The sequence below is a fragment of the Podarcis muralis genome, chromosome 1 (assembly GCF_964188315.1).
Source record: "Podarcis muralis chromosome 1, rPodMur119.hap1.1, whole genome shotgun sequence".
NCBI lineage: Eukaryota > Metazoa > Chordata > Lepidosauria > Squamata > Lacertidae > Podarcis > Podarcis muralis.
Window position 1 is genome coordinate 8,925,681 of NC_135655.1, and position 27,029 is coordinate 8,952,709.

The 27,029-nt window shown below is 47.6% G+C and overlaps 2 protein-coding genes across 11 annotated transcripts in view; one reads left to right on the top strand and one right to left on the bottom strand.

Moving 5' to 3' along the window:
• The window catches only part of PCNX4 (pecanex 4), a 23,937-nt gene extending 21,125 nt beyond the window's left edge, over nucleotides 1–2,812 (top strand). For all 10 annotated transcript variants that reach the window (XM_028737737.2, XM_028737645.2, XM_077921439.1 and 7 more), the window contains one exon: nucleotides 2,079–2,812. In XM_028737737.2, the coding sequence (XP_028593570.2) occupies nucleotides 2,079–2,330 (252 nt within the window). In that variant the 3' untranslated portion in view covers nucleotides 2,331–2,812. The remainder of the gene's footprint in view (nucleotides 1–2,078) is intronic.
• On the bottom strand, nucleotides 2,747–27,029 carry DHRS7 (dehydrogenase/reductase 7). Its single transcript, XM_028738201.2, has 7 exons — nucleotides 26,840–27,029; nucleotides 15,043–15,195; nucleotides 12,283–12,389; nucleotides 11,084–11,323; nucleotides 9,597–9,719; nucleotides 6,452–6,667; nucleotides 2,747–4,553 (listed from the first exon to the last, which is right to left on the bottom strand). The coding sequence occupies exons 1-7, from the start codon at nucleotides 26,973–26,975 to the stop codon at nucleotides 4,518–4,520; spliced, it is 1,011 nt and encodes a 336-aa protein (XP_028594034.2). The 5' UTR covers nucleotides 26,976–27,029; the 3' UTR covers nucleotides 2,747–4,517.

The window sequence follows — 27,029 nt, forward strand, 5'->3', positions numbered from 1 at the left end:
GATGTGCTCCTGGAGACACCTAATTTGGTTGTCCTACCTAGGGGATTTTAACATCCATGCCAACACGAACTTACAAGGGGCCGATTGGGACATTGTGGAAAGCATGGCCTCCATGGGGCTCTCCCTAAATAAGTTTGGCCCATCTCATAGCTGTGGACATGCCTTAGACCTGGTGTTCACCTCTATGGATGTAGGTGATCTGACACTAAGTAAAAGAGAAACAAAAGAAGTGCCATAGTCAGATCACTTCCTGGTGCAACTGGACTTCTCCATGACCCTTCCCCTCTGCAGGGAGGTGGGACCTATTTGGATGGTCTGCCCCCGCCACTTAATGGATCCAAATGGCTTCCAGAGAGTGGTAGGGGATGTTTTATCTCATGTCGATGGCCTTTCAGCTGTTTTCCTGGTGACCCGCCAGAATGCAGAGTTAACCAGGGCTATTGAATGTCTGGCTCTGAAGCGCCCTCCGATTGCTCCATGGTTTTCCCTGGAGATGAGGGCGATGAAACAATTGTTGAGATGGCTAGAGCGCCGGTGGCAGAAAACTCATTCTGAATTGGACTGGACACAGGTTAGGGCTCAATGTTGAGCCTACCAAATGGCGATGGCGAAGAGGACCTTCTTCACTGCCTTTATTGCAACTGCAGAAAACAGCAGCAGGAGACTCAGGTGGTTCACAATCTATCAGAACCACCTTCATCACCGGAGCCTGGTAGGGACCCCAAGAACTCCTGCAATGCTTTTGCAAAGTTTTTTGCAGATAAAGTCGCTCAGATTCGGAAGGAGGTAGACTCCATTTGGGAGCAGGGCTGGGGCAGGAGAGTGCTGGAGTCCTGTCTAGTTATGTTATATGGGATCAATTCCAACCTGTTACCTCCGAGGATGTGGACAGGCTGCTTGGACGAGTGAAACCAACCACCTGTCTCCTTGATCCTTAATAAAAGCGAGCCAGGAAGGGCTGGGCGATGGGGTCTGCAGGGTGGTGAATGCTTCTCTCTGCGGGGGAGCCTTCCCAGACCCGCTGAAAGAGGCAGTCATTAAACCACTTTTTTAAAAAACATCTTTAGACCTGGCCAATTATTGCCCAGTTTCAAATCTTCCATTCTTGGGCCAAGGTGATTGAGCAGGTGGTTTCCGAGCACAATTGAAAGTGTTGTTGCTGACCTTTAAAGTCAGTATACCTTGGTCCAGTATACCTGAGAGTGTCCACCCCCATTGTTCAACCCGGACACAGAGATCCAGCACCGAGGGCCTTCTGGCGGTTTCCTCACTACGAGAAGTGAGGTTACAGGGAACCAGGCAGAGGGCCTTCTCGGTAGTGGTGCCTGCCCTGTGGAACACCCTCCCATCAGATGTCAAGGAAATAAGCAACTCTCCTACTTTTAAAAGACATCTGAAGCAGTCCTGTTTAGGGAAGTTTTTAATGATGAATGCTGTATTGTGTTTTTAATATTCAATTGGGAGCCACCCAGATGATGATGATGATTATTATTATTATTATTGGAAGATGCTTTATACAGAGTTTGGTCTGCCTAGCTCAGTAGTGTGTACACCGTCTGGAAGTGGCTCTCCAGGGTTTGACACGGGACATTCCCAACACTACCTGGAGATCTTGGGGTTTGAACGAGCGGCCTTCTGCATGCAAAGCAGATGCTCTACTATTGAGCTATGGCCCTTCACTCTGCAACCCCGTCACCATCTCCCACACTACTTTGAAGTGTCCCCCACCCTAAACTCTAGAATATTTGAGTGAAAAACTACCTTCCTCCCCATTCCAACGACAAGCCTCTGATGGGTCAGAATCTGCTGTCAGCAATATACAAGAGCGCTAATTTTCCACATACAGTGGACGCTCGGGTTGTGAATGTGATCCGTGTGGGAGGTACATTCGCAACCTGCAGTGCTGCATCTGCACACGCACGGGTTGCAATTCTGTGCATGCGCAAAGCGCAATTTAGTGTTTATGCGCGAGCGCCAAAACTCAGAAGTAACCTGTTCCGGTACTTCCGGGTTCAGGGTGGTGCGCAACCCGAAGCATCTGTAACCCAAGGTATGACTGTATGTGCCTTGTCTTTCAGGGAGTTTATACCAGCAGAGTCCTCACCCTTCAGGAATTCCTAGTGCAAGTGGGGAAACTGAACAGCGAAGCTGTTAGAGGGCAGTGGGCAAACCTTTCTTGGGAGCTGCTCTACGCCACCAACGACGACGAGGAACGCTACAGTATCCAAGCTCATCCTGTCCTCTTGAGGAATCTGACCATACAAGCAGCAGATCCTCCCCTGGGCTACCCAGTTTATTCCTGCGAACCTCTCCATGTACCTCTGCTCTAGAACTTGACCCTTGGCCCTTTGGTTTCCTAAAGAAAAACTGCATTAATTTTCTTGACTCTTGCAGCAAGGAAAACTTAAGTTGCCAAAGATGTCGGTGGCAGCAGAAGAGGCCGGGTTTTTTGGGCAGGAATATTATGAACGTGTCTCTTTCAGCCCCAGTGATGTCTGAACCTCTGATCCTTGTTGGGCTGATGGAGGGAGATGCTGGGAGAAGACTTAAAAGCAGGCAATAAGCTCATTGATGTATTCTGCGAGGTTGTTGTTTTTTTAAATGAAAAATCAGTAACTTGACAGGTGACTTGCATTAGAAGGCAGGTCACAGCTTACATACTTTGAAACCACAGGTTAGTACAAAAATGTACATAGGATGAAAGCTTTCCCCCTGATTTTGAAAGACCACACTTCAATTTTATCACTTGTTTATATTGTATAACTTTATTTGCATTGTCAAAGCGATACTTGAAGAAACACTCAATAATACATCTGTTCAGCCTGCAGCGAGTTCTTTTCAAATATAGCAAGTCGGATACTCTTACTTTGGTGCAAGCAGTCTCATGGTGTAATAAGCCTGGCAAGTGGAAAAGCTTGCTCTGCTAATGTGCCCACCTCTAGATAACACTGAAATCATTGGGACCAAAATTCCTATAAGCAAGGAGAGGTTTGAAACCCGTTTTTACCTGTACCCTGCAAGGTGGAAAAACAAATCTCATGTAATATTTCCTGCCTCAGAGTACTTTAGAATGACTGCTGTAGAACATGGAAATGAACATCTGGATTTTTGGGGGGTAGAAAAGGCTTTCTGACCTCGTTTTGCTTCGTTTTAGCATTTGATTTGAATTGTCCTTTAACTTTCAGTATCTTCCCATCCTGCTCTTCCACTTACATTTTGGCATGAGACTTACTAGGTGTCCCATTTATAAAGCCAAGTGCTTCAAAGGCAACCCAAACCACCCGCCCCCTTTCATGCAATCTCTCCCCTCCCCCTTCCTTCCTGCACACCCACAGGAAGGAGCTCCGAAATTTCTGCTTCTAATTAACAGCAGCTTGCCGCATTGTTTGAACGGCTAGCCTTGATGATGAAAAGCAGAAAGAAGCCAGCTTCAATGCGCAAGCTTGTGAACCTTTGTTTTTACTAGCTATAATCAAGTTTTTACTAACTATAATCAAGACACGTTTAAGGCTCATTTGAATTAATCTTTTAAATTTGAAGCAGCTTTGGGTCTCATCGCCACATGGGAGAAAGCCAGGCTAAAAGTCAACATGAGATCTAACTGCTGCCAAAGTACTTTTCTTTATAAATGTAAATATAGTGAAAACCACTTTAAGAACACAGCACTGCCTTAGTAGCATTCAGTAAGAAAATGGAGGTGGTAGATAAAAGCTTGGCCCTTTTTGTGTACCTGCAGGTCCCACTATCCAAACGCTCGTTATGCAAAAATCCATCCAAAAACGAGGAATTAGTACCCAAACCTCGTTATACCCACTGCATTCAGATATCCAAACAGCCAGACCTGTTTAAACAAATAAGCAGCCTTAAGCAAGCCTTACTTATTTGTGTTTTGCTAGTAGATAGCAGCCATTTCACCAGAACAAGGCAGAAAGGGGGATTGGACAACTGTAGAGAGCTTTCCCACTCCCCCTTCCTCATTTGCCTTTCGCAAGCTTTCGGAGGGTTTTCCAGTGAAAATTCCATGGTCAGGAACACATTAGAAATTTCCCCATAGGAATCAATGGAAATGGCTGGTTTTATGCAAGCGCTCGCCTAACAAACGTTTTCCTGAGAATGCATTGTTTGGAGAGAGACACCTGCATATATTAACATTCTTTTTTTGTATCCTGAGGTCTTGAAATGAAGCAAGAGGCAAAAACAGTAAATGAGTCACTAAAGACATTAAGGCAGGGCCTGAGAAAATACTGGAATGGGCTGTAGATTTGAATGGTCCCCCTAGCATACAGCGGAAGATAGCACCATGAAAGGCCAGGTAGTAAAGGTTTTTGGTGGCTAACCACACTACATTATCAACAAGCGTTATAAAATCATTTTTTATTCAAGAGACTATAGTGAAACAGGTATGGGTTACGTATTATAACGTCATTCCTTATCCTCAAAAAAGAATGTGTACTTTAAGCCGGGGTTCTTCCTCCTCCTTATGCTGGTATTGGTGAAAAGGAGAACGTAATGCTCCTTTAAGAAGATTTTTTATAGTAAGAAACATCAGCGTCCTGCAATGAACAAAAAGCACAACTTAGTCCAGACTGCTCTTAATTTCATTTATACTTAAGTATACCCGAAGGAGAGGCCCTGTATACCTGAAGAAGCATCTCCACCCCCATTGTTCAGCCTGGACACTGAGGTCCACTTCCGAGGGCCTTCTGGTGGTTCCCTGACTGCAAGAAATGAGGTCACAGGGAACCAGGCAGAGGGCCTTCTCAGCAGTGGCGCTCACCCCGTGGAATACCCTCCCATCAGATGCCAAGGAGATAAACGGTCTCCGACCGTAATAAATTATCTATCTACAGCTTTTAGAAGACACCTGAAGACAGCCCTGCATAGGGAAGTTTTTAATGTTTGATTAAATATTTAAAATGTTATTATGCTTCTATATTTGTTGGAAGCCGCCCAGAGTGCCTGGGGCAACCCAATCAGTTGGGTGGGTTACAGAGAACAAAAACATTTTTTTAACACTCCTCCAACTGGGCTGTAGGAAAGAGGACCACTTTCGCTGCCTAACAGCTTTAATGCATCATGGGATTAAGATCGTCTAACTTGAGGAAGGATCCAAAGAGTTGGGCCAGAGCCTTTGCCACCACCTGCCCCTCCCCTCTTCCTCCACCTACAGCTTGTGAAAAGACACTCTGGGAACCTGAATGAATATTGCAAAGGCAGGAGATGTGAGAGGATGCCTTGTGTTCTGATCCTGCTTCTTCCACCTCTTCTGGCAAACAGCATGAAACCGGATCCTGTTTATTTCTCATTTTAAAACTCTCCAATAAAATGATATACGATATCTTTATTGTCATTGTCCCATACAGAACAATGAAATTGAAAAACTACATAAAACATTCAAAAACCCCTAAAAACTCTGAAACCCCATTTTAAAATACACTATACTATACAGTGGTGCCCCGCAAGACGAATGCCTTGCAAGACGGAAAACCCGCTAGACGAAAGGGTTTTCCGTTTCTGAGGCGCTTCGCAAGACGAATTTCCCTATGGGCTTGCTTCGCAAGATGAAAAAGTCTTGCGAGTCTCGCCATTCCCGCCCCCCGCTTTTTTCCACCTTTTTCAAAGCCGCTAAGCCACTTATAGCCTTTTAGGAGCTTAGCCGCTAATCGTTTAATAGCCGCTAAATCGCTAATAGCGCTAATCCTGTTAGCCGCTAATGGGGTTGCTTCGCAAGACGAAAAAACCGCTAGACGAAGAGAATCGTGGAACGGATTCTTTTCGTCTTGCGAGGCACCACTGTACTATAAAATACACTATACTATAGAGACCCCTTATGCTGCGTTTAGAACCAGAATTGCATTTGCGTAGAAACTGTTTCTCAGGCAGCTAGTCCTGGCCTTTATAACCCTATACCTTCTTCCAGAAGGCAGAAGCTGAAAGAGATCACTTCTGGGGTGCGTACTATCCTGTGCTATCTCTGCCGCTTTCTTATGGCACCTGGCAGCATAGATTTGATCAAAGGTGGGAAGAGTGCACCCAATTATTCTCTCTGCAGTCTTTACAACCCTGGACAGCATTGTTTTTTCCCTGGCCGTGCAGCAGACTGATCTGAACACTTCGGCCCATATAGAGGATGAGCAGCGAGTAGCCCACAAAGTGGGTTGATACAATGCACTGCAAGGGGGCAAATGAAGACTCAGCCTTCAAAGCCCTTCAGCACACATTGTTTCTGGCTGAATAGGCTAGAGCAGAGTTTCCCAATCTTGGGTATCTCCAGCTGTTGCTGGACTACAAGTCCCATCATCCTTAGGCCAGGGATAAAGTCCCATCATCCCTAGTGGCCAGGGGTGATGGGACTTGTAGTCCGAAAACAGCAGGAGGAGACCCAAGTTTGCGAAACCCTGGGCTAGAGTGATACCGGGACATAAGAACAGCTCCTGCTTGAAGGACTTACCTCTCCTCTCTTGAAATTCTCGATTCGCTTCTTCCCTAGGCGGTTCAATAACCACCATGCCCAGGTAGGTGTGTATTGCCAAAGGTAACAGACTGCCAGGTAGGGATGGTCGCTGATCCAGGCTTCCTTTATATCGTTAGCCATGCTGATCAGTGTTAGTCGCACGCAACGGCCGGTTTCCATTTTGTGAGACTGATCCCCAACGTTTGCATTTGCCTGGACGGGAGAGCAGGGGGTTAGGGAAGAGAGTAAGCTGGAGAGGGAGCATGCGATCTCCCGAGGATCACAGAGTGGTTTGCCGCATAAGATCTTTCTTTTTTAATTATTTGCCGTATTTTTTGCTCTATAAGATGCACCAGACCACAAGACGCACCTAGTTTTTGGAGGAGGAAAACAAGAAAAAAAAAATTCTGAATCCCAGAAGCCAGAACAGCAAGAGGGATCGCCGCGCAATGAAAGCAGCGATCCCTCTTGCTGTTCTGGCTTCTGGGATAGCTGCGCAGCCTGCATTCGCTCCATAAGACGCACACACATTTCCCCTTTTTAGGAAGAAAAAAGTGAGTCTTATAGAGCAAAAAATACGGTATTTGATTTTTCAGATTGCCGTTTTACAATCACATATACAACATAAAACTTAAAAGCAAGATTCCATAGAGTCTCCTGAACATCCCTCCTCCCCTTTGTGGGTCCTATTGTTAGTCATTTCCTCCTGCACCTTTTATAATAATCCAAATATTTTACATCTCCATTTTGTCCGAAATTCACCAGTAAACTGCAAGTGTTATTCCAATCCTACTAACAGTTTTAACTGTTTACAATGGTTTTTAAGATTAATTATAATTCCTGCCCCCCTACAGTGTAAGATCTAACCGGCCAGGCCAAATAGGTTTGTCACACCTGTGCCAGGTGTGAGCTAGGAGGCAGGTGAGCTGGATGGGAATTGGCCCATGCTGCCCCCAAGCTGGAGGCATTGATACAACCATATCAGCGTAAAAGGGACACAGTTCAATATGCCAGTCCACTTTCAGAAGGCTGTATCTGTGCTAAGAGTAGAAAATGTGGCATTTTGCCCTTGCCCATTTCTGCTGAGTTTTAATCAAGCAAGAACTCACAGTACACCCAATGAATTTATTACAGTGACCACATTTGGACAATCTTATCTTTGTCATGTTTAATAGATGGACTGGTAAGATTTTTTAAGTGTACTTTTTTGCTTTCTTCTTTGTGTCTTAAATTGTTTTGACCTGCCCTGAGATCGCTAATGGTGAGGGGCGGAATATAAATCTTTATAAAACAATCTCCCATCTTAGTAAGCAAAGATCTGGTTTTTATGTTCCCATTGTAAACAAAGGGGCTGTGTGCTTGCTCAGCAAGGCTTGTTCATCTTTCTAACAAAGTCTGTGTGTGTCATATATCTTTGAAGGTAACCCCCAGGACACGGTTAAGGAACCTCTGGTGCCCTAGACCTTGTACTCCCAACTCCCTTAATCCCTGTGTTCCCATCCCTGCCTTAGTGGGAGGGGTGCGCAGTGTGGAGACCTGGGGCCTAAAAGCCAGGGAGAGTTCTGGACGGCCAAAAGGGGTGTCAAGTATTCATGGGAAGAATTATCCTGAGTTGGGGGCAGGGGCTTATGAGAAAAGAGGCCTAGATTGTGTGACCCCAAGTTGATAGAAAAAGCTGTTCCCCTAAACTGGATCACTATCTTACGAGCAGCTTGAGTAGGCCACAAAGCTACCTAAACAATGTCCTGATTTATTTGAGCTGAGCTATTATTGTCTGAAAAGGCTTGGTACGAACTCTTTCAGGCTTACTTATCTGAACAATGTTCAGGCACATTAATCATAAATTCAGTCACTGCGAGCGATTGGTGCTCCGTTGCATTTTAAGAAGAAACAGCTTTGCAACCTGAAAGTTTCTTGCTTTTAAAAAGACAAAAGCGGACGAGAGGCCAGCCGGAGCAATTTGGATTTACGGGCTATGACTACATAAGAGTTTGGCCTTGCCAGAGGATTACAGAATAGCCAGCAAGACAAAAGAAGATCTGTGCAAGCGGCAGACCAGAGTTGCCTCTGTGAAGGCTACTGTGTTTGGCCTTTCAAAACCCACTCCTTTTTAAAAAAAACATAGATGGGACACGAAATTCGGCACCACACAGAACACCTGACAAAAGCACAAAACTCGCCCCAGCATGGAGTTGTATTTGGAGAGCATCGCATTGGCTAGCCTAAGCTTGTTCTAGACTTGCAAGTTTCCTATATGTGTAGGCACCTTGGGGGGGGGGGGAATGTGGGGGAGCATTCGGAGACATGATTGCCCCACCTGTGTCCTGAAGTGGTACAGTCCCAGGACAGCTGTACCCTCTTTACCTGGAAGCTGTCATACAAGATGCTGTGGGTCTTTTTAAAAAAATAAAATTATTTCCATTGTGCTTCCAAGGAGGATAATTTGAAGCTGCCTAGAGACTGGAATCCATTCATGAAGAACCTTGTGTGATTTTGTTGTTCTGGCTTCGATTAATAAGCACTGAGTTATTAACTTATGGAGGAACAACGTTTTACAGTGCAATCCTAACCGTGTCTGCTCAGAGGTTAAGGTAAAGGGACCCCTGACCATTAGGTCCAGTCGTGACCGACTCTGGGGTTGTGGCACTCATCTCGCTTTATTGGCCGAGGGAGCCGGTGTACAGCTTCTGGGTCATGTGGCCAGCATGACTAAGCCGCTTGTGGCAAACCAGAGCAGCGCACGGAAACGCCGTTTACCTTCCTGCCGGAGCGGTGCCTATTTATCTACTTGCACACTGACGTGCTTTCGAACTGCTAGGTTGGCAGGAGCTGGGACCGAGCAACGGGAGCTCACCCCGTCGCGGGGATTCGAACCGCCGACCTGATCGGCAAGCCCTAGGCTCTGTGGTTTAACCCACAGTGCCACCCGTGTCCCACCTGCTCAGAGGTTAGTCCTATTCAATTCAATGAGGCTTCTAGGTTAAACTACTTAATAAACAAGCTTTATAAATATTTAGTGACAACTCTAGGTGATATCCAACTCCGCGCACAGCAGTAATGACCCTTAACTATATTTCTTTGATTTCACAGCCTCTTCTAATCCCAGTTAACACGGTCCTTTAATCATCTCAACCTTTCTTACCTTCGCAATATCTTCAGTGAAGACGTTTTGTATGATCTGTGACTGCACAGGCCCCGGGCAGATGTTAATTATACTTATCCCAGGATAATCAGTCAGCTCAGGTCGGAGAGAGTTGAAGAAGCCCTGGGAAACAACAAGAGCCTGACAGTTAAAAGTGCCAGCTTTCTTCCCCCAAGCTCAAACAGGACGGAATCTCTTAGGAATCTCAGATAACCTGCACTGGGGTGCACCAAGGGCCATAGCTCAGTGGCAAAGCATCTTCTGTGCATGTAAAAAGGTAAAGGTAAAGGGACCCCTGACCATTAGGTCCAGTCATGACCGACTCTGGGGTTGCGGCGCTCATCTCGCTTTACTGGCCAAGGGAGCCGGCGTACAGCTTCCGGGTCATGTGGCGAACCAAAGCAGCACACGGAAAAGCCGTTTACCTTCCCGCCGGAGTGGTACCTATTTATCTACTTGCACTTTGACATGCTTTCGAACTGCTAGGTTGGCAGGAGCAGGAACTGAGCAACGGGAGCTCACCCCGTCACGGGGATTCGAACTGTCGACCTTCTGATTGGCAAGTCCTAGGCTTAACCCACAGCGCCACCCGTGCATGTAGAAGGTCTCAAAATTAATCCCCAACATCTTTGGACGTAGGGCTGGGAGAGAACCCCTATGTGAAACCTTGGAGATCCCTTGCCTGCCAGGGTGGACAGTACTAGGTTGGTATAAGTCAGCTCCCTGTGTTCCTTACAAACCACGGTTGTCTCATCTATCACAGATTGGGGCAGGGCGGTGAAATGTTCACAGGGGAACAGTTGGGGCCAGAGGCACCAGCTTACGAAGGTGATTGTGGGGTGGGGACTGCCTCTCCTGGTATGTCCCATGGGGGACCTTACGGTCTTCAAACAAAAACATCTTGGAGGTCCTGGGCCACAGGGAGGTTAGGCTGGCCTCAACCAGAGCCAGGGCTTTTTCGGCCGTGGCCCCAATCTGGTGGAACGCTCTGCCACAAGAGACTAGGGCCCTGCAGACATCTTTCCGCAGGGCCTGCAAGACAGAGCTGTTCCACCAGGCCTTTGGCCAAGGCACAGCCTGACCCCCTCCTTTGGCAATCCTCACAGAACTCTAGCCCAATGGTTGCCATTAATTTGACTTTGAATTGATTTTAGAATGCTGTGCTACTTCTATTGTTAGCTGCTCAGAGCCCGGCTTCAGCTGGGGAGGGTGGGATATATATAAATAATTTTTATTATTATTATGTTGCACACATGAGCATCACACTTCCCTCCCTAAGCTGGGCAGAAGCTTCCTGGGCTTGAGGAAGGAGGTACCAAGGGAACATTTAGGGGACTAGCCTAGTCCACTGACCGCACGCCACTGGGGAAGTGGAGACCAAGCCTGTGAGAGAGTCATTTGCCGAAGGCCACCTAGTGAGTCCATGGCAGAGATAAGAGTCTCCAAAACAAGCTGTGAGCAGTCAGAGGCCGGAAGAGAACCCTTACCTGCAAGGCGTGTTTGCTGGCGCAATAGCCGGTGGCCAAGGGAGCTCCCATGATGCCCATCACGCTGCTGATGGTGACAATCTTCCCCTGCTTCCTCTGTATCATGTGGTCCAGGACGTATTTCGTTAGGGAGATGGTGCCAATGTAGTTGAGCTCCATGATAGCCTTGTAGACATCGACGGACGTGTCTACATAGAGGGAGCGCTGGGAACGGCCGCCGTTGTTCACCAAGACGTCGATCTTTGGGAACAAGAGGGGGAAAGTTAAGCATTTGCAGGGTTACAGGGTGGGGAAAGCCCCGAAACTTGATTTTTCTGTGGGGAATTCCCCATTTCAAAAGACAGGTACCAATTGCAAAGTTGCAAATTTGTCAGCTTTGTTTTACTAAGTAAAAGGAAAATAAGCAAGCTGAATTAGGTAATCTTAGGGGCTGTCCCAAAGACTTATTTATTGAGCATTCGTTCTGATTTGTTTGCGCAAAGCTTGCATGAAGGTTAGGCTGTATCTGCACTTAACTGAGCATTTGTTCTGGTTTTTTGGCCAGGAGGTAAAACAGCAATGAGCATCTTCACTTTCCTAACTACAAAAGTTACTTTCTTTTTTCCACAAGGCGTCAGAGTGCTTTAATGTACGCTGCTTGCAAGTTCTGATATATAAATACAGTGGTACCTCGGGTTACAAACAGTTCAGGTTACAGACTCCGCTAACCCGGAAGTAGTACCTTGGGTTAAGAATTTTACCTCAGGATGAGAACAGAAATCGCGCGTTGGTGGTGCGGCGGCAGCAGGAGGCCCCATTAGCTAAAGCGGTACCTCAGGTTAAGAACAGACCTCCGGACCGAATTAAGTTCGTAACCAGAGGTACCACTGTACCGGATATAAATACTTTTATTATTTTTAAACTGAACTCAGGATCCCAACTGCATGACTAGTTCCATGTGCCGAAAGGGGCTTTGGGTTCGAGTTTCTAGAACACCAGCCCCCTCATGCTGCTTACGACAGCTTTTAAAACCAGTTTCGGATATCTCATGAAGAGCTGGCTTTTCATGCACCAGCTTGAAGAATGCCAAACTGCTCCGCACTTTATAACAAACGACCTTTGACGCCCATTTTCTGCCCCTTTGCAAACTGCGGCCAAGGCAGGTGCCCCTGCAGCTCCTCTCTCTCCCTAAGCAATCCACCGAGGAAAGACCGACTTACCTTTCCAAAATGCTTCAGGACAGTTTTTGTCGCCGCTTCGTGGGCACTCCTGTCAGTCAAGTCAAGCGGCACAATGAGGATATCCTTGTCAGTGAGGCTGCTGATCTCTAAATGTGGTTTTTTTTTAAGCCGGGGAGAGGAAAGAAGGAAGAAGAGGAACCGTTTAGAAACAGTGGTAAACAATCCTTCCTCTTCTGTTTCATTAGCCCCACAGATCTTGGGATGCAAGAGGCGCTCACATGGCCTGTGCTGCACAGAATCACCATGCAGATTGCATATGACCTCTGGCAGGTCATGCTAACATTGGGAGCGGCCTTAAATTATTGGTCAAACCAGCTCTGCACTGTCCAAATGATGACCAGGACAGAAAGGCGTGTTAAATTTTCCAACTTTCAAATTCCAAAAAGCTGTAACATGACTTGGGAATGCAAAAGATACACTGGTTAAATTAATACACTTTAGTATATTGGTTTCGTTTTCTGCAGGAAAGGAGTCCTTGGGTGTTTAGTATTAAAGCTCCTCCCCCCCCATCTTAAAACATACCCGCATTTTTCACTCCATAAGGCGCACCTACCGTATTTTTCGCTCCATAAGACGCCCTTTTTCCCTCCTAAAAAGTAAGGGGAAATGTGTGTGCTTCTTATGGAGCGAATGCAGGGAGGAGGCAGGCAGGAAAAGGCCCCAAGAGCCGCACACAAGCTCCGCGCGGCTCTTGCGGGCTTTTCCCCAGGAGCGAGAAGGGACTGTCTTGGCTTCTTTAGCCGCGCACAGCCCCTCCGGCCGGGAGAGGCTGCGCGCAGCTATGGCACAAGCCAAGACAGCCAGCGGGATGGATCCTGTGTGGCCGGGAGAGGCACGACTATGGCAATTCCCCTACCTCCCGCAAAAGCCCACAGGAGCCGCACACCCTTTAAGCTCCTGCGGGCTTTTCTATGAGGAGGGAGAAGGGACTGACTGGCTGCGTCAATCCCTTCTCCCTCCTGGGGAAAAGCCCGCAAGAGCCGCGCGGAGCTTGTATGAGGCTCTTGGGGCCTTTTCCTGCCTGCCTTCCCCCTGCATTCACTCCATAAGATGCACACACATTTCCCCTTACTTTTTAGGAGGGAAAAAGGGCGCCTTATGGAGTGAAAAATACGGTAATCAGCCTTCAAAGGTTTCTCAATTTATTTCTATACTGAACTGTACGCAACTATTTTCAGGGTTTGCAAACGGGTTGGCGGGCACATGAAGGAACCCTTTGATCAGCTCTGCATTTTTTTTAATGCTCGACATTGCTGCAAGGCCAGCCTCCCCCTCTCCACCCACAGAGAACAAATGATTGTAAACTGTGTAGTTAATGGATAATCATGAAGGCTAATGCAGGGACCTCATATTTTTGCAAGCAAAATGACCCCTGTGACGTTCAAATGCTGTCTACCCATTTGACCCTGATCTCTCCTTTCCATCGGTTACACACTGGAATCCAGGAGCCCTGGACAACATCTAATAGGACTTGTTAATGATTAAATCCCTAAATGCTCTCCATAAGCAAAACTGGCATGGACCTTGTTTCCTCCATTTGTTGAGCAAATACGACGTGGGCTGTGCTTGGTTTGCAAAAGCGGCTCTGGCACTGCAAGACTACAATCTTTGCCACAGATAAACTGCCCATCACTGTGACCTTGGAAACAATAACCCCCGTTTTGTGGCAAGATGCCACTGTTAGAAGTAGCTGATAACCTCTCCCCCACTTGGCAATGCTTTAATAATGGGGGAAGGTGGGGTGGGAGGAACAAAGGGTGTGTTGCATCAGCAGAACAACTAGGCAACATCGCTGCTTAGCTCAAGCTCAGCAAGGGTTCAATGGATGGAACATTTAAACCATTTGGTTGCCAGTTAAAAGAGAAGTTAAACCATCATTCTGGGTTGAAGTACAGGAAGCCCCCAGCTTACTCAGGGGTAAAGGATTGTGCCTAAAACCAATATTGCGCAGAGTCAAAACACACATTGCGTAGAGTCAAAACACTATTTCTGCCCCCATTTTATTTTATTGCCAAGCACATAAAGCTGAATGCACACAAGTTAAATGTGCGTAGGTTGCAGGCTTGCTGTATTGACCCCCCCCAAAAAAAAATTATGTTTCAGGGGAGAAGTGGGATGAGAATGCCCCCCAAATTTTGGATTAATATTCAGGGGCAGGCAAATCCTAAGAATTTTCAAGGGGAGACCTTATCTGCGCTGACTGCCAGTTTGCTTCCAGGCACAATTCAACATGCTTGCGTTTGTGTTTAAAAACCTAACTGAGTGCTATTTCTCTAGAAAAAGAGGTGCTGGAACTCACAATGAATGCCTCCTTCGTCGGCTGCAATGGCACCCACCTGAGACGTGTCGGAACTGAGCTCCGGCATGTTTTGGCTGGAAAAAAAGCCCTGTGCCTAACCAATTAGGTCCTAAATATCTGGACTTGGAAGCAAACTTCCATCCCCACCAACCTTGGGCGTTAAGATGGGCAAAGCGGGGTTCTCCTGGTGCTTTTATCATGCACAGGTGTACAGGAAACGGTGGCCCAGAGCAGGGGTGAGAAAGCCCGTGGGCCAACTTTGACATAACAGCTTATGATGATGCTTGATTGGCAGGTGCGTTGGAAGGGACCCAACGGATCATCTAGACCAACCGTCTGCCATGCATAGAATACGGTTTCCCACTTGCAGCGGGGGATTGCAGGCACAGATATTCTAAAAGCAAAATAAAAGACAAGCTTTCAAGATAACGAAATCCTACCAATGCACTTCTTTTTCACTCTCTCCAACTCGTTCTCCCTTCTCGCCGAGAGCGCAAGTGGCGAGCCGATCTTTGCCAGCTGGTAAGCCATCTCCTCGCCGATTCCGCTGGAGGCTCCCGTCACCCAGACAACTTTCCCAGGCAGCTCCTTTTCTGTTGGAAGGAAGGGGTGCAGTAATTTAATGGGGTGTCTCTTCATCAGGGCAACTTTGGTTGGTGAATTTTTGTGTGCATGCACACACCCCTATACAGTCATACCTCGGGTTACAGACGCTTCATGTTGCGTTTTTGCGGGTTGCGGACTGCCGAAATCTGGAAGTTTCTGGTTACTTCTGGTTTCAGCGGCCGCACATGCGCAGAAGCACTAAATCACATTTTGTGCATGTGCAGAAGCGCCGAATCGCAACCCACGCGTGTACAGACACGCAGACACAGGTTGCGAATGCTGCGGGTTGCGAACGTGTATCCCGCACGGATCACGTTCGCAACCCAAGCGTCCACTGAATATAAATGGGGGTGGGTGCATACACACACAGTACACACACACACAACTATACATATAACTATATATACTTATATATATAATCTCATTCCAGTATACCTGAAGAAGAATCTCTTACCCACATTGTTCCTCCTCTGAGGGCCTTCTGGTGGTTCCCTCACTGCAGGAAGTGAGGTTACAGGGAACCAGGCAGAGGGCCTTCTCAGTGGTGGCATCCGTGCTGTAGAACACCCTCCCTTCAAGGAAATAAACAACTACCCGACTTTTAGAAGACATCAGCCCTGCTTAGGGAAGTTTTTAATGTTTAATGTTGTATTGTGTTATTTAATGTTTTGTTGAAAGCCTCCCAGAGTGGCTGGGAAATCCAGTCAGATGGGCAGGGTAGAAATAAATTGTTATTGTTTAAAAAAATATCAACACATTTCAGCAACATATTAAAGAAATAAAATGCAAATAATACAATTAAATGAAAAAAGAAACACACACAAAGATACAAATTTAGATCATTGCACTCACTATCCCTGGGAAGAATACTAACAAATATTGAGGTTGGAAGGTAGCAACACAGAATCATATATTTGTAGAGTTGGATGGGGCACCAAGGGTCATCTAGTCCAACCCCCTGCAATGCAGGAATTTCAGCTAAAAGCATCCAGGACAGATGGCCATCCAACCTCTGCTTAAAAACCTCCAAGGAAGGAGAGTCCACCACCTCTCATGGGAGACCGTTCCACTGCCAAACAGCTCTTACTGTCAGAAAGTCCTTCCTTGTGTTTAGTTGGAATCTCTTTCCTTGTAACTTGAATCGGTGGATTCAGGTACAGGCTGGTTTTTTCGGCAGGCAGCAAGTGTTTGTTTTTGCTAAGGCAGTTTTCTTCTTTAGGGCAAACTCCCTAGGAGTAGCCCCTGCTAGACTGGTTTAGGGGGAAAAAACAAGGAGTCTTGTGACTTAACAGATTTATTATATAAATCAGTTTCCATGGGCTATTGCACTTGCTCATAAATACAAGGAAGACAAAGGAGCTTGTGGTGGACTTCAGGAGACAGAAGAGCAATGTCCAGCCACTTTTCATTGATGGGGTCTGTGTGGAGAGGGTAACAACGTTCAGATTTTTGGGCATTGAATTACAAGAGGATCTGTCCTGGAGTGTCAACACAAGGGGGCTTTTGAAGAAGGTGCAGCAGAGACTGTACTTTTTGAGAATTCTAAGGAAAAACCATCTTCCGCAGAAACTTCTGCTTGCCTTCTATCACTGTGCCATTGAGAGCGTGCTCACTTATGGCTTATGTGTGTGGTACGGAAGCTGTACTACCCAGGACAGGATGGGGTTGTGCAGAGTTGTCAAGGCAGCAGAGAGCATTGTTGGCTGCCCACTCTCCACCTTAGAGCAGATTTATGCCACAAGGTGCCATAGGAAGGCACTGGACATAGTAAAAGATCCATCGCATCCTGGTCACTGTCTCTTCGAGCTCCTGCCGTCGGGACGGAGATACAGGATGATGAAGACAAGAACAAGCCGTCTTAAGAACAGCTTCTTCTCCAGAGCGATCTCGGCCCTGAATGGGAAGCCTGGACTTTGAAAGTCATCTAATCTTCCTTGCTGTATTATACTGTATTGTTTTAATTAGTGTTTTTATAGTGTTTTATAGTGTTTTTATAGTGTTTTGATTTTGTGTGGAGTGCCCTACCTGGGTGGATGGAGCAGCCAAGTAATTTCGTTGTCCCCGAGAGGGGGCAATGACAATAAAGATATTATTATTATTATTATTATTATTATTATTATTATTATTATTGTCTACTTCATCTAGACCAGGGGTAGCCAGTGTGGACTCCCAACTCCTACCAGCCCCACCCAGCAGAGCCAATGGCCAAGGATGATGGGTGTTGTAGCCAAAAGGATGATGGGCTTTGTAGTCAAGCAACATCTGAAGGGCACTATGTCAGTTACCCCTGATCTACACCATAAATGCTTCCACAAGATGTTGCCCATGTGCTGCTGACTTGATGTTGCTGGATGTTACAATCCCTTCAGCCAACTTGGCCACTGATCAGGGATGATGCAAGTTTTAGCTCAGGAACATCTGAGGACATCACACATGGGCTACCCGTGGTTTAAACTGCAACATTTTTCGTCTTTTAAAAATGCCACAAACTCTTTTTTTCATTAGCAGGTACACACATGCTTTCCAATTTGAGCTTTTCATTCTTTATAGGGGGGTTTCATTATTTGGGGAATGCCTTATAATTTATTGTCGAAGTGCTGTTTTTCGTATCGTGGCTTCTTAGCTTCCCTGAGATCCCCAGGAAGCAAACAGGATATGTTTCATTGATAGATGATAGATAGATAGATGATAGATAGATAGATAGATAGATAGATAGATAGATAGATAGATAGATAGATGATAGATAGATGATAGATAGATAGATGATAGATGATAGATGATAGATAGATAGATGATAGATGATAGATAGATAGATAGATAGATGAATAAGGTGGTTTTGGCCAAGCAAGATCCAGTTTATCTGTAGGCAATGGAAGAAAGTCAACTCCACGCAACATAAACTTCTGTGTTCTTGCACAAATGAAGGTCCCTTGCTGCATCAACAGAAAGAACTTTGTGCTCACCAAATTCTCAGAAATTGCAAGCGACAAGGCAAACAAAGGGATTCCTTGCTAAATCGCTTTCTTCATCCTGGGCTTCTCTTTAGCAACAGATACCATGTAGGTGTTTGCTCTCTCAGTTGTTTCACATAGGTCTGAAGGCGAACGAAACACCGTTTGCACAGTCATGGACTTGCACTCCAGAGACAAGGAGTCGGTCCACATTTCCCTCACTTACACACACACACAAAACCCCCTGCTTGTGACCTAAACCCTTAACCCTGAAGAGAAGACTATACAGTGGTACCTCGGCTTACATACACTTCAGGTTACAGACTCCGCTAACCCAGAAATAGTGCTTCAGGTTAAGAACTTTGCTTCAGGATGAGAACAGAAATCGGGCTCTCGCGGCGCGGCAGCAGCGGGAAACCCCATTAGCTAAAGTGGTGCTTCAGGTTAAGGACAGTTTCAGGTTAAGTATGGACCTCCAGAACGAATTAAGTACTTAACCCGAGGTACCACTGTACATGACTGCCTTGAGATATCTTCTGAAGGTAGTATACTTACTTATCTCCTTGGCTCGGGGGTCACATAACATTTCTCTGATGGAAATATATAGTAGTACAGTGGTACCTCGGGTTACATACGCTTCAGGTTAAGAACTTCGCTTCAGGATGAGAACAGAAATTGTGCTCCAGCGGCGCAGCGGCAGCGGAAGGCCCCATTAGCTAAAATGGTGCTTCAGGTTAAGAACGGTTTCAGGTTAAGTACGGACCTCCGGAACGAATTAAGTACTTAACCTGAGGTACCACTGTAGAACTCATCCCCTTCTGGTATAAAAGGACATTTTGAGGGGGTTTTTACATGGAGGAAGCACTTTTTTTTTTAAAGAGCAATATAACCTGTGAGGTTCACAGAATCGTAGAGCTGGAAGCGACTCCAAGGGCCATCTAGTCCAACCCCCTCCAATGCAGGAATCTCAGCAAAATTGCGTCCATCTGAGATCATTTGCAGGAGTGCTGTTGTTGGTTGTTCCCCAAGCTGATGAGGCTCATTTTGCAACAAGAAACAGGGTCTTTAGTTTCATGTCGAACATCCTGCCAATGGAGATTCAGCAGACACCTTCTGTGCCAACTTTTAAATGCCTGCTGAAAATATTTCTATTCTGCCAGGTCCATGAAGGCAGTGAATCCTACATCCTTCTGCAATGGTTAATGGATGTTTGGTTTTTATACTATTTAATGGCATTTTTATTGCGCAGTTTTATGTTGCTATTGCTGTAAACCGCTTCGATTTTTTAAAAAAATGAGGCAGCAGTATACAAATATTTTTTATAAATAAATAAATAGAACGTGCCCTCTTTTTAGTTTATGTAAAGAGCAGCTGCAGGAGGGGATCGTAGGGAGTTCGGAGGAGAAACATAGTTCTCTCTCCTTGCATTTCACGGGAAGCTTCCATTGCCACCAAAGGGATAGTCCCTGGAAAGGCAAAGAAAGAATTCAAAGAGGCGATGGCAGCTGGAAGAGAAAGGGTTAATTCTTGCCCCTCACTCCCCTGCCTGGGCTGCTGCTTACAAAACAAATGCTGTGATTATGTGATGTCCTCATTGGCCTTTGGGCAATTAAGATTAGATGCAACTGTATTTGCACAAAGGCCCCCTGACACCCAGCGGAGAAATTTCAAGGTGGAAGAGATGTATTCAGGATACGTTTGAGGGTATCTGATGACCTATTCTGGTGTTTGGGGTGTTAGGAAAAGGCTAGTACCTCTGGTGGAGGACATATCACGGTCTTTTGGGGTGTTTTGTCCACCTCTGGTCCTCGTCTTGCACTCAGGTCTCACCTGTGGCTCCCAGAAACTGTCAGAATGCGACAGCGGCCACACCCTGGGAATGGCTCTGACTGGCTGGCTAAACCAGGTGAGGGTAGCCGATGGGCTTCGTTGTTGTTGTTTAGTCGTTTAGTCGTGTCCGACTCTTCGTGACCCCATGGACCAGAGCACGCCAGGCCCTCTTGTCTTCCACTGCCTCCTGCAGTTTGGTCAAACTCATGCTGGTACCTTCGAGAACACTGTCCAACCATCTTGTCTTCTGTCGCCCCCTTCTCCTTGTGCCCTCAATCTTTCCCAACATCCGGGTCTTTTCCAGGGAGTCGTCTCTTCTCATGAGGTGGCCAAAGTATTGGAGCCTCAGCTTCAGGATCTGTCCTTCCAGTGAGCACCCAGGGCTGATTTCCTTCAGAATGGAGAGGTTTGATCTTCTTGCAGTCCATGGGACTCTCAAGAGTCTCCTCCAGCACCATAATTCAAAAGCACCAATTCTTCGGCAATCAGCCGCCTTTATGGTCCAGCTCTCACTTCACCCAACTGCAATTGCCTATCACCTTTGCTGGAAAATATTAGTGAGTGAAACTGATACACGGCCAATGTAAGCCTGCAGTACAGATCTGAGAGTTGCAGTGCAACTGCATTTCGGGATTATTTTCGCAAGAGGATGGGGGTCTAGCCCTGACGTTAGGTGGCCCAGCCTTCTGTGGTATTGTTCCCCAGAAGGCCGCAATCTCTCTCTATCTACAATTTACAATCCAACCGTCATAAAGGCAAGCATGCTGCAACTGCTTTTTAAAAGCAAAGAGCTCAACAGCCAGCCAGCCATAAGGAGGCGGTTTCTGCAATTGCTCCGTCTGGTTCAGCGCAGATAAGAACGGAGCCCAGAACATCTGGAGGGTGAAAGATTGGGGGAGGCTGGGTTAGACGAATCAGAGGGACATTGTTGGCTATGGGTTACAAGAGCCAATATAGAAGGAACGTACCCAAGTAACAGATACCAAGATAACACATTCTCCCCTCTGAATGAGGGGCATTTGACTGGATATGGAAAGGCTTTTGATCCAATAGAGGCACCCACAAACAAAATGGAAGGTTGGGTTTTTTTTGCTGATTTCCCTATTCTCCGGCAGTTTTCCACCCCGCATCAGTTGCAGACATCAGGAAAGCTACCACCAGGGCCAAGCAGATGCCAGCAAGGTTAATGAATAGAGTCAAGGAAGCTGGTAGAGGCAAGGAACACAAATTGCTGCAGAAATGGCAGCGGATACTAAGGGAGGCAATAAATAAATTTGAGGAGCACCACTAAACACACACATTTAATGCATTAGGAAACCAGCTAGGCAGTTGGATCTTTGGACCAAAAGGGAGTTAGAAGGAGACTTCGGAGAACCTGAATGAATTACCGTATTGGCCTGAATAGAAGCTGCACCTTTTTCCCCCCTCCAAATTCCGACTATGAAAAGTTACAAGTGTGGCTTAAATTTGTGACCTTACAAAAATTGGCTGGGAGTTACAATTCTACCAACCGCAGCAATTTTCAGCCTGTAACCCAATTTTAAGGGAGCGGCTTATATTCAGGTATTGTCTTTTTTTATTCCCCCCCCCCCCGAATTTTAAAGGTGTGGCTTATTTGCAGGCGCGGCTTATATTCGGGCCAATGTGGTATTTGCATCTGTCTTCACAGTGAGAGATGTAGGGCAGATCCCTTACCTAAGCTAACTTTCTCAAGAAGAGAGCCTAAGGGACAGAGGCAAAAGGTGATGACGGGAAATGACGTTCTAGGCCTTATTGAGAAATTTAAAAGGAACAAATCATCCATGGAAGGAGTTCTTAACTCAAATGCGGAACTGCTGGTCTTCCAGCAAAAAAAGTTGTAACTTGTCCCTAAGATCAGCTTGACAGTTGCAGCTGTACTTGTGCGTACAGTTCTGGTCACCATACCTCCAAAAGGATATTGTAGTGTTGGAAAAGCAAAGAGCAACCAAAATAAACTGAGGGGTGTAGCAACTTCCGCCAGTTTACAGCAGCATCTGTGTGAACAGAATCCCAGATCAGATGGCCTTTGGGCTGATTCGGCAAGGTTCTGTCTTATGCCTTTAGCACCAGGCCCTGCAAAATTCCTGCTGGCACCCTATCTGATTCAGAGGGAGGTCTAAGAGCCAGAGTTGGGATTTCCTCTCTGAAAATCTGCGTAAGTGGGCATAAATGCATATATAAATCAGCACACGCAGATCTGTGGGCCTGTACCCAACTCTGTCAAGTGACTAGGAATGCCCCTGCCTAGACAGGATGTGATTTCCGAGCTGCATTCAGCTTGGAGGGTTCTGAGTTGTGCAAGATGGTAGCAGAATTTTCCAGCACGGCAGCAGCTGCCAAGAAGCACACATGCAAGCATTTGTCCTTCGCAGATGTTTGCAAATTGTCTGGCATACGCTGTTCCTTTGGCTCCAACAATCACTTTTTGTGTTTCCAGATTTCCCCCCTTAGGCTGCAATCCTAACCCCATTTGCCTTTGAGTAACTCACATTGAATGCAATAGGTCTTACTTTTGAGTATGTTTTGCAATAACGTTAAAACGCACACAATAGCAATATAATATTTTACCTTTTCTTTTTACCTATTTAACCCTCCTGGAAAGGAACGGGTTATTATCCCTTAAATGTACATACAACCAATTGATTAACGGTCCATAAAAACGTGCTTTCTCCATATACATTTTAATTTCCAGTACTGGAGTGTAGATTCCTTTTTCGTAGGGGTTGTGACTAAAATAGTAACCACGAGCCAGATTCAACTACTCATTTCCGTTAGCAGAAAACAGAACAAGGACTCCCACTAGGGCAACATGGCTTTTCCCCTCTCCTCCCCCTGCATGCCCTCCTACCTCCCCCAAATCTGCTCTGGAGGATCGGGGAAAACCCCCCAAGTAGCTGGGGGAGGAAAGGGGAGATTGTTCCATCAGGCAAGCAGAATAGCTTGCGCTGAGAAAGCAATCTCCTTGCAGTGTTTCTCAAACTTGGGTCCCCAGTTTTTGCTGGACTCCAACTCCCATCATCCTTAGCTAGTAGTACCAGTGGTCAGGGATTATGGGAGTTGTAGCCAACAACAGCTGAGGACCCAAGTTTGAGAAAGGCTGCTAGGGCTACGCTGAATTCTACCCCAAGTCCAGGAATGGAGGACAGTAGTTATTCAGGGTTAGCCATCACTTGAATTTTGGACATTTTTCTTTCACTGCTGGACTCTTTCTTTTTAAATCCATGTTGTTGGATACAGTGGTACCTCTAGTTAAGAACTTAATTCGTTCCGGAGGTCCGTTCTTAACCTGAAACTGTTCTTAACCTGAAGCACCACTTTAGCTAATGGGGCCTCCCGCTGCCGCCGCCACGTGATTTCTGTTCTTATCCTGAAGCAAAGATCTTAACCCGAGGTACTATTTCTGGGTTAGCAGAGTCTGTAACCTGAAGCGACTGTAACCCAAGGTACCACTGTACAGTTGACAAACTGCGTCAGAGCTGGGGAACCAATGGCCCTCCAGATATTAAGGTAAAGGTAAAGGGACCCCTGACCATTAGGTCCAGTCGCGGACGACTCTGGGGTTGCGGCGCTCATCTCGCTTTATTGGCCGAGAGAGCTTCCTGGTCATGTGGCCAGCATGACTAAGCCACTTCTGGCAAACCAGAGCAGCGCACGGAAACGCCGTTTACCTTCCCGCCGGAGCGGTACCTATTTATCTATTTGCACTTTGACGTGCTTTCGAACTGCTAAGTTGGCAGGAGCAGGGACTGAGCAATGGGAGCTCACCCTGTTGCGGGGATTCGAACCGCCGACCTTCTGATCAGCAAGTCCTAGGCTCTGTGGTTTAACCCAGTGTTTCCCAACCACTGTTCCGCGGCACACTAGTGTGCCGCGAGATGTTGCCTGGTGTGCCGCGGGAAAAATTAAAAAATTGAAAGATTTTTTTTTTTAAGTCAAATTTTCGATTGGGGCGCCGTCACTAGATGACCCCTGGGGTTCCCTCCCTCCCTCCCGCTCTGCGCCTCCCTCCTCCTCCTCCTCCTCCAGGGAGGCCCTTCCTGGCTCTCGGCCAAGGCTTGGCGGCTGCCACTCACTCACTCGCTCGCCCACCCGTCCCTCCATCCCTGCACCCGGCCTCTCCCCCTCCGTCCCCGGCGCGGGGGCTGCCGGGATCCGTAGTCCCCTCGTCCTTGGGCTCCGCGCCCGCGCAGGGTGCGCGAACTACGTTTCCCAGCGTGGCCTGGCGGGCCGGGCGTTTTGTTTGAAGCGCTCTTCTCCCGGCCATGGAATGAGCGCGGCGGCGGCGGCCGGGCGGGCAGGGGCTCTTCCGCACAGACCCCGCGCAGCCTGCCTGCGCCCCCGCGGAGATCGGGCGGCAGGATGGAGGCCGGGGATCCCCGCGGAGGCGGAGCGGCGGAGGCTGCCCCCGAGGTAGGGCTGCGTCGGGGGTTTTTTATTTTTGCAATGCTGCATCCGCGCCGGAGGGGACGCATCGGACCGCGGGGAGACCCCTTGGCGTGCGTGCAAGCCAATGCATGCGTGCAGGCGTTGCATGGAGTGCAGTGCAATGCAATGGCAACGCGGCGCCCTGCATGCATGCATGCACCTTCCACCGGCGCTCCGGACTTGGCAGGTGAGGGGGGTCCCCAGTGGGCGGCAGAGAGAGCCGGGAGGGCGAAGGGGAGCCGGGGGGGAGCAGCGCTGCTCCCCGAGCCGAGCCCGGGGGGAAACTTCAGTGTCGTTGCGCCGGGTGTTGGAAGCGGAGGCTGGCGGGGGCCCCTCACCTGCAAAACCTGGTCGCCTCTCATATATTTCGTGCATTGCATTCATCGCCCGCTTTCTCCTCCAAGGAGCTCCCGGGGGCGCGCGTGGTTCTCCCCGTGTTATCCTCGCAACAACAGCCCTGCGAGGTGGGTCAGGCGAGTGGCCCAAGGGAGCACCCAGGGATTGTCCTGGCCAGGTGGGGTGATTTGAACCCTGCTCTCTGCCCGGTCTTCGTCCTCATTTAGCCCCCACATGTGCATGACTGTGCATGACTGAGGTTTCCCCCCCTCGTCTTGGCTATGGTGTGAGTCTGTGCTGTTAATTAATGGGGTTCTGCCTTCAGAGAAGATGAGCCAGCCCTCAAGGAGGTGATTATGTAATTTGCTAGCAATTCATGTCCCTCCCGGCGTGACGCTGCGCGCTGACGTCACGGGGCTGTAATGGTGGTGTGCCTCGAGATTTTTTTCATGAAACAAGTGTGCCTTTGCCCAAAAAAGGTTGGGAAACACTGGTTTAACCCACAGCACCACACTACAATTCCCATTGTTCCTGACCACTGGCTATGTGGGTTGGGGCTGATGGGAGTTGGAGTTCAGCAACATCCGGGTGACACCAAGTTCCCCTACCCCTGGACTACATGGTAGAAGCAGCTACTCTGCTACGGAATGGTCTGTTTTGTTTTTAAGATACACATGTATACACACAGGATGAACACACAAAGCCTTCTAATTTAGAACAGTGGGGCTTAATTCTGAGGAAGCCATGTATTGAATCAGGCTATGGGGTGGTTTGATTTCACAGAAACACACTTCACTACTCACATAGCTCAGCCAGTAGAGCATGAGACTCTTAATCTCCGGGTTGTGGGTTTGAGCCTCGCTTTGGGCAAAAAGATACCTGCATCTCAGGGGGTTGGACTAGATGACCCCCATAGGACCAAATTTACCCTTGTGGTCCCTTCCAACTCTGTGATTCACCTGACAGCAAGCTAAAACCCACAGGCCCATCCCAAAACGATCTCACACTATGAAACCAAACCCTTTCCAGTCCTGTGGCTGCACCAATCGTTTCATCTGTTGCTGGTTGCTGTGCCCAAAAGACTTGCTACATCAGCCCAAGCTGGTCAAGATTGCAGGTTGCCCAGATTTTTTTAAAGCAGCAACTGACGAAGGGTGACTTGGACAGTGTTAGCGGATATGTGCATAAAGGCATTTCCCTTCGGGGAAAATCAAAATATAAAATATTTGCCGGATATGAATAGATATCTTTTCAAAATCAAGTGCCACTGGGAGTTGTTTCTTCTTGTTTTCCAAGGTGTTTCTTATTTTTTAAAAAAATCTGTGTGGTGCAAACAAATTTTTATTGCCCAGTGTTGCCCAGAGTCTTAATTAGTCCTTAATTGCTAACCCACAGTTCCTCTATCATAGCCATTAGGCTTCGTTGCAGTTGCTTTCCAGATGAAAGGCCACACCCATGTTGCCCCACTTAATCTCAAAAAAATGTGCCTAGAAAATTGCTGTAGGCAAGCCAGCCTTTGCCAAATTAGTTCCCGATTGTACCTCCCACCAGCCCTAGGTAGCAGGGTTTATACCTAGCTGCTGAAAGTTGATACGTTTGCAAACCAAACCTGCTCCACTCCCTCGCCTGCAAGGGAGCAACACTTCTGGACAATTGCACATACGGATGCTCACAGGGCACGCATACACGTGAAATTGTAAAGCTGTGCTTTGCTACCCAGAGCTTAAAAACAGGTGTATTTGGAGAGCTACCCTGCAGAGAGCCGCTGCAAGTGGGCGCAGACTGAGGTAGCCATATCCTGGTGCGCTCCAGATGTTACCCAACTCCAGCGCGCAAAATCGCTACCCATTGATCATTTTGACCCAGGCCATCCAGGAGGGCACCACGTTGGCTACCCCTGACTCCGAGCAGGGCAGCTCTCTGCGTTCAGGGATGGAGAAGTGTTTGGACACGTCCTGCCACGTCCCACACGGAGAGGGGAAGCGAAGAAGGCGAAAGAGGAGGAGGAGCGCAAACGCGCGCTCCGGGGGAGAGAACCAGAGCGCCGCGGGCCCGGCGCGCCGCTTACCCGGCTTCTTGCCCCACCATTCCGCCGCCCGCACGGTGAGGTCGCTGTCAGCTCGGAGCCAGATGGCGAGCTGGATGATCAGGTAGATCAGGAGGCCGGCCGCCGCCAGGGCGCAAACGAGACCCCAGCACACCATGGCGAGAAAGAGCGCGCGACAGGCAGCCGCCGCCGCCCTTAAGAGGCAGAGGGG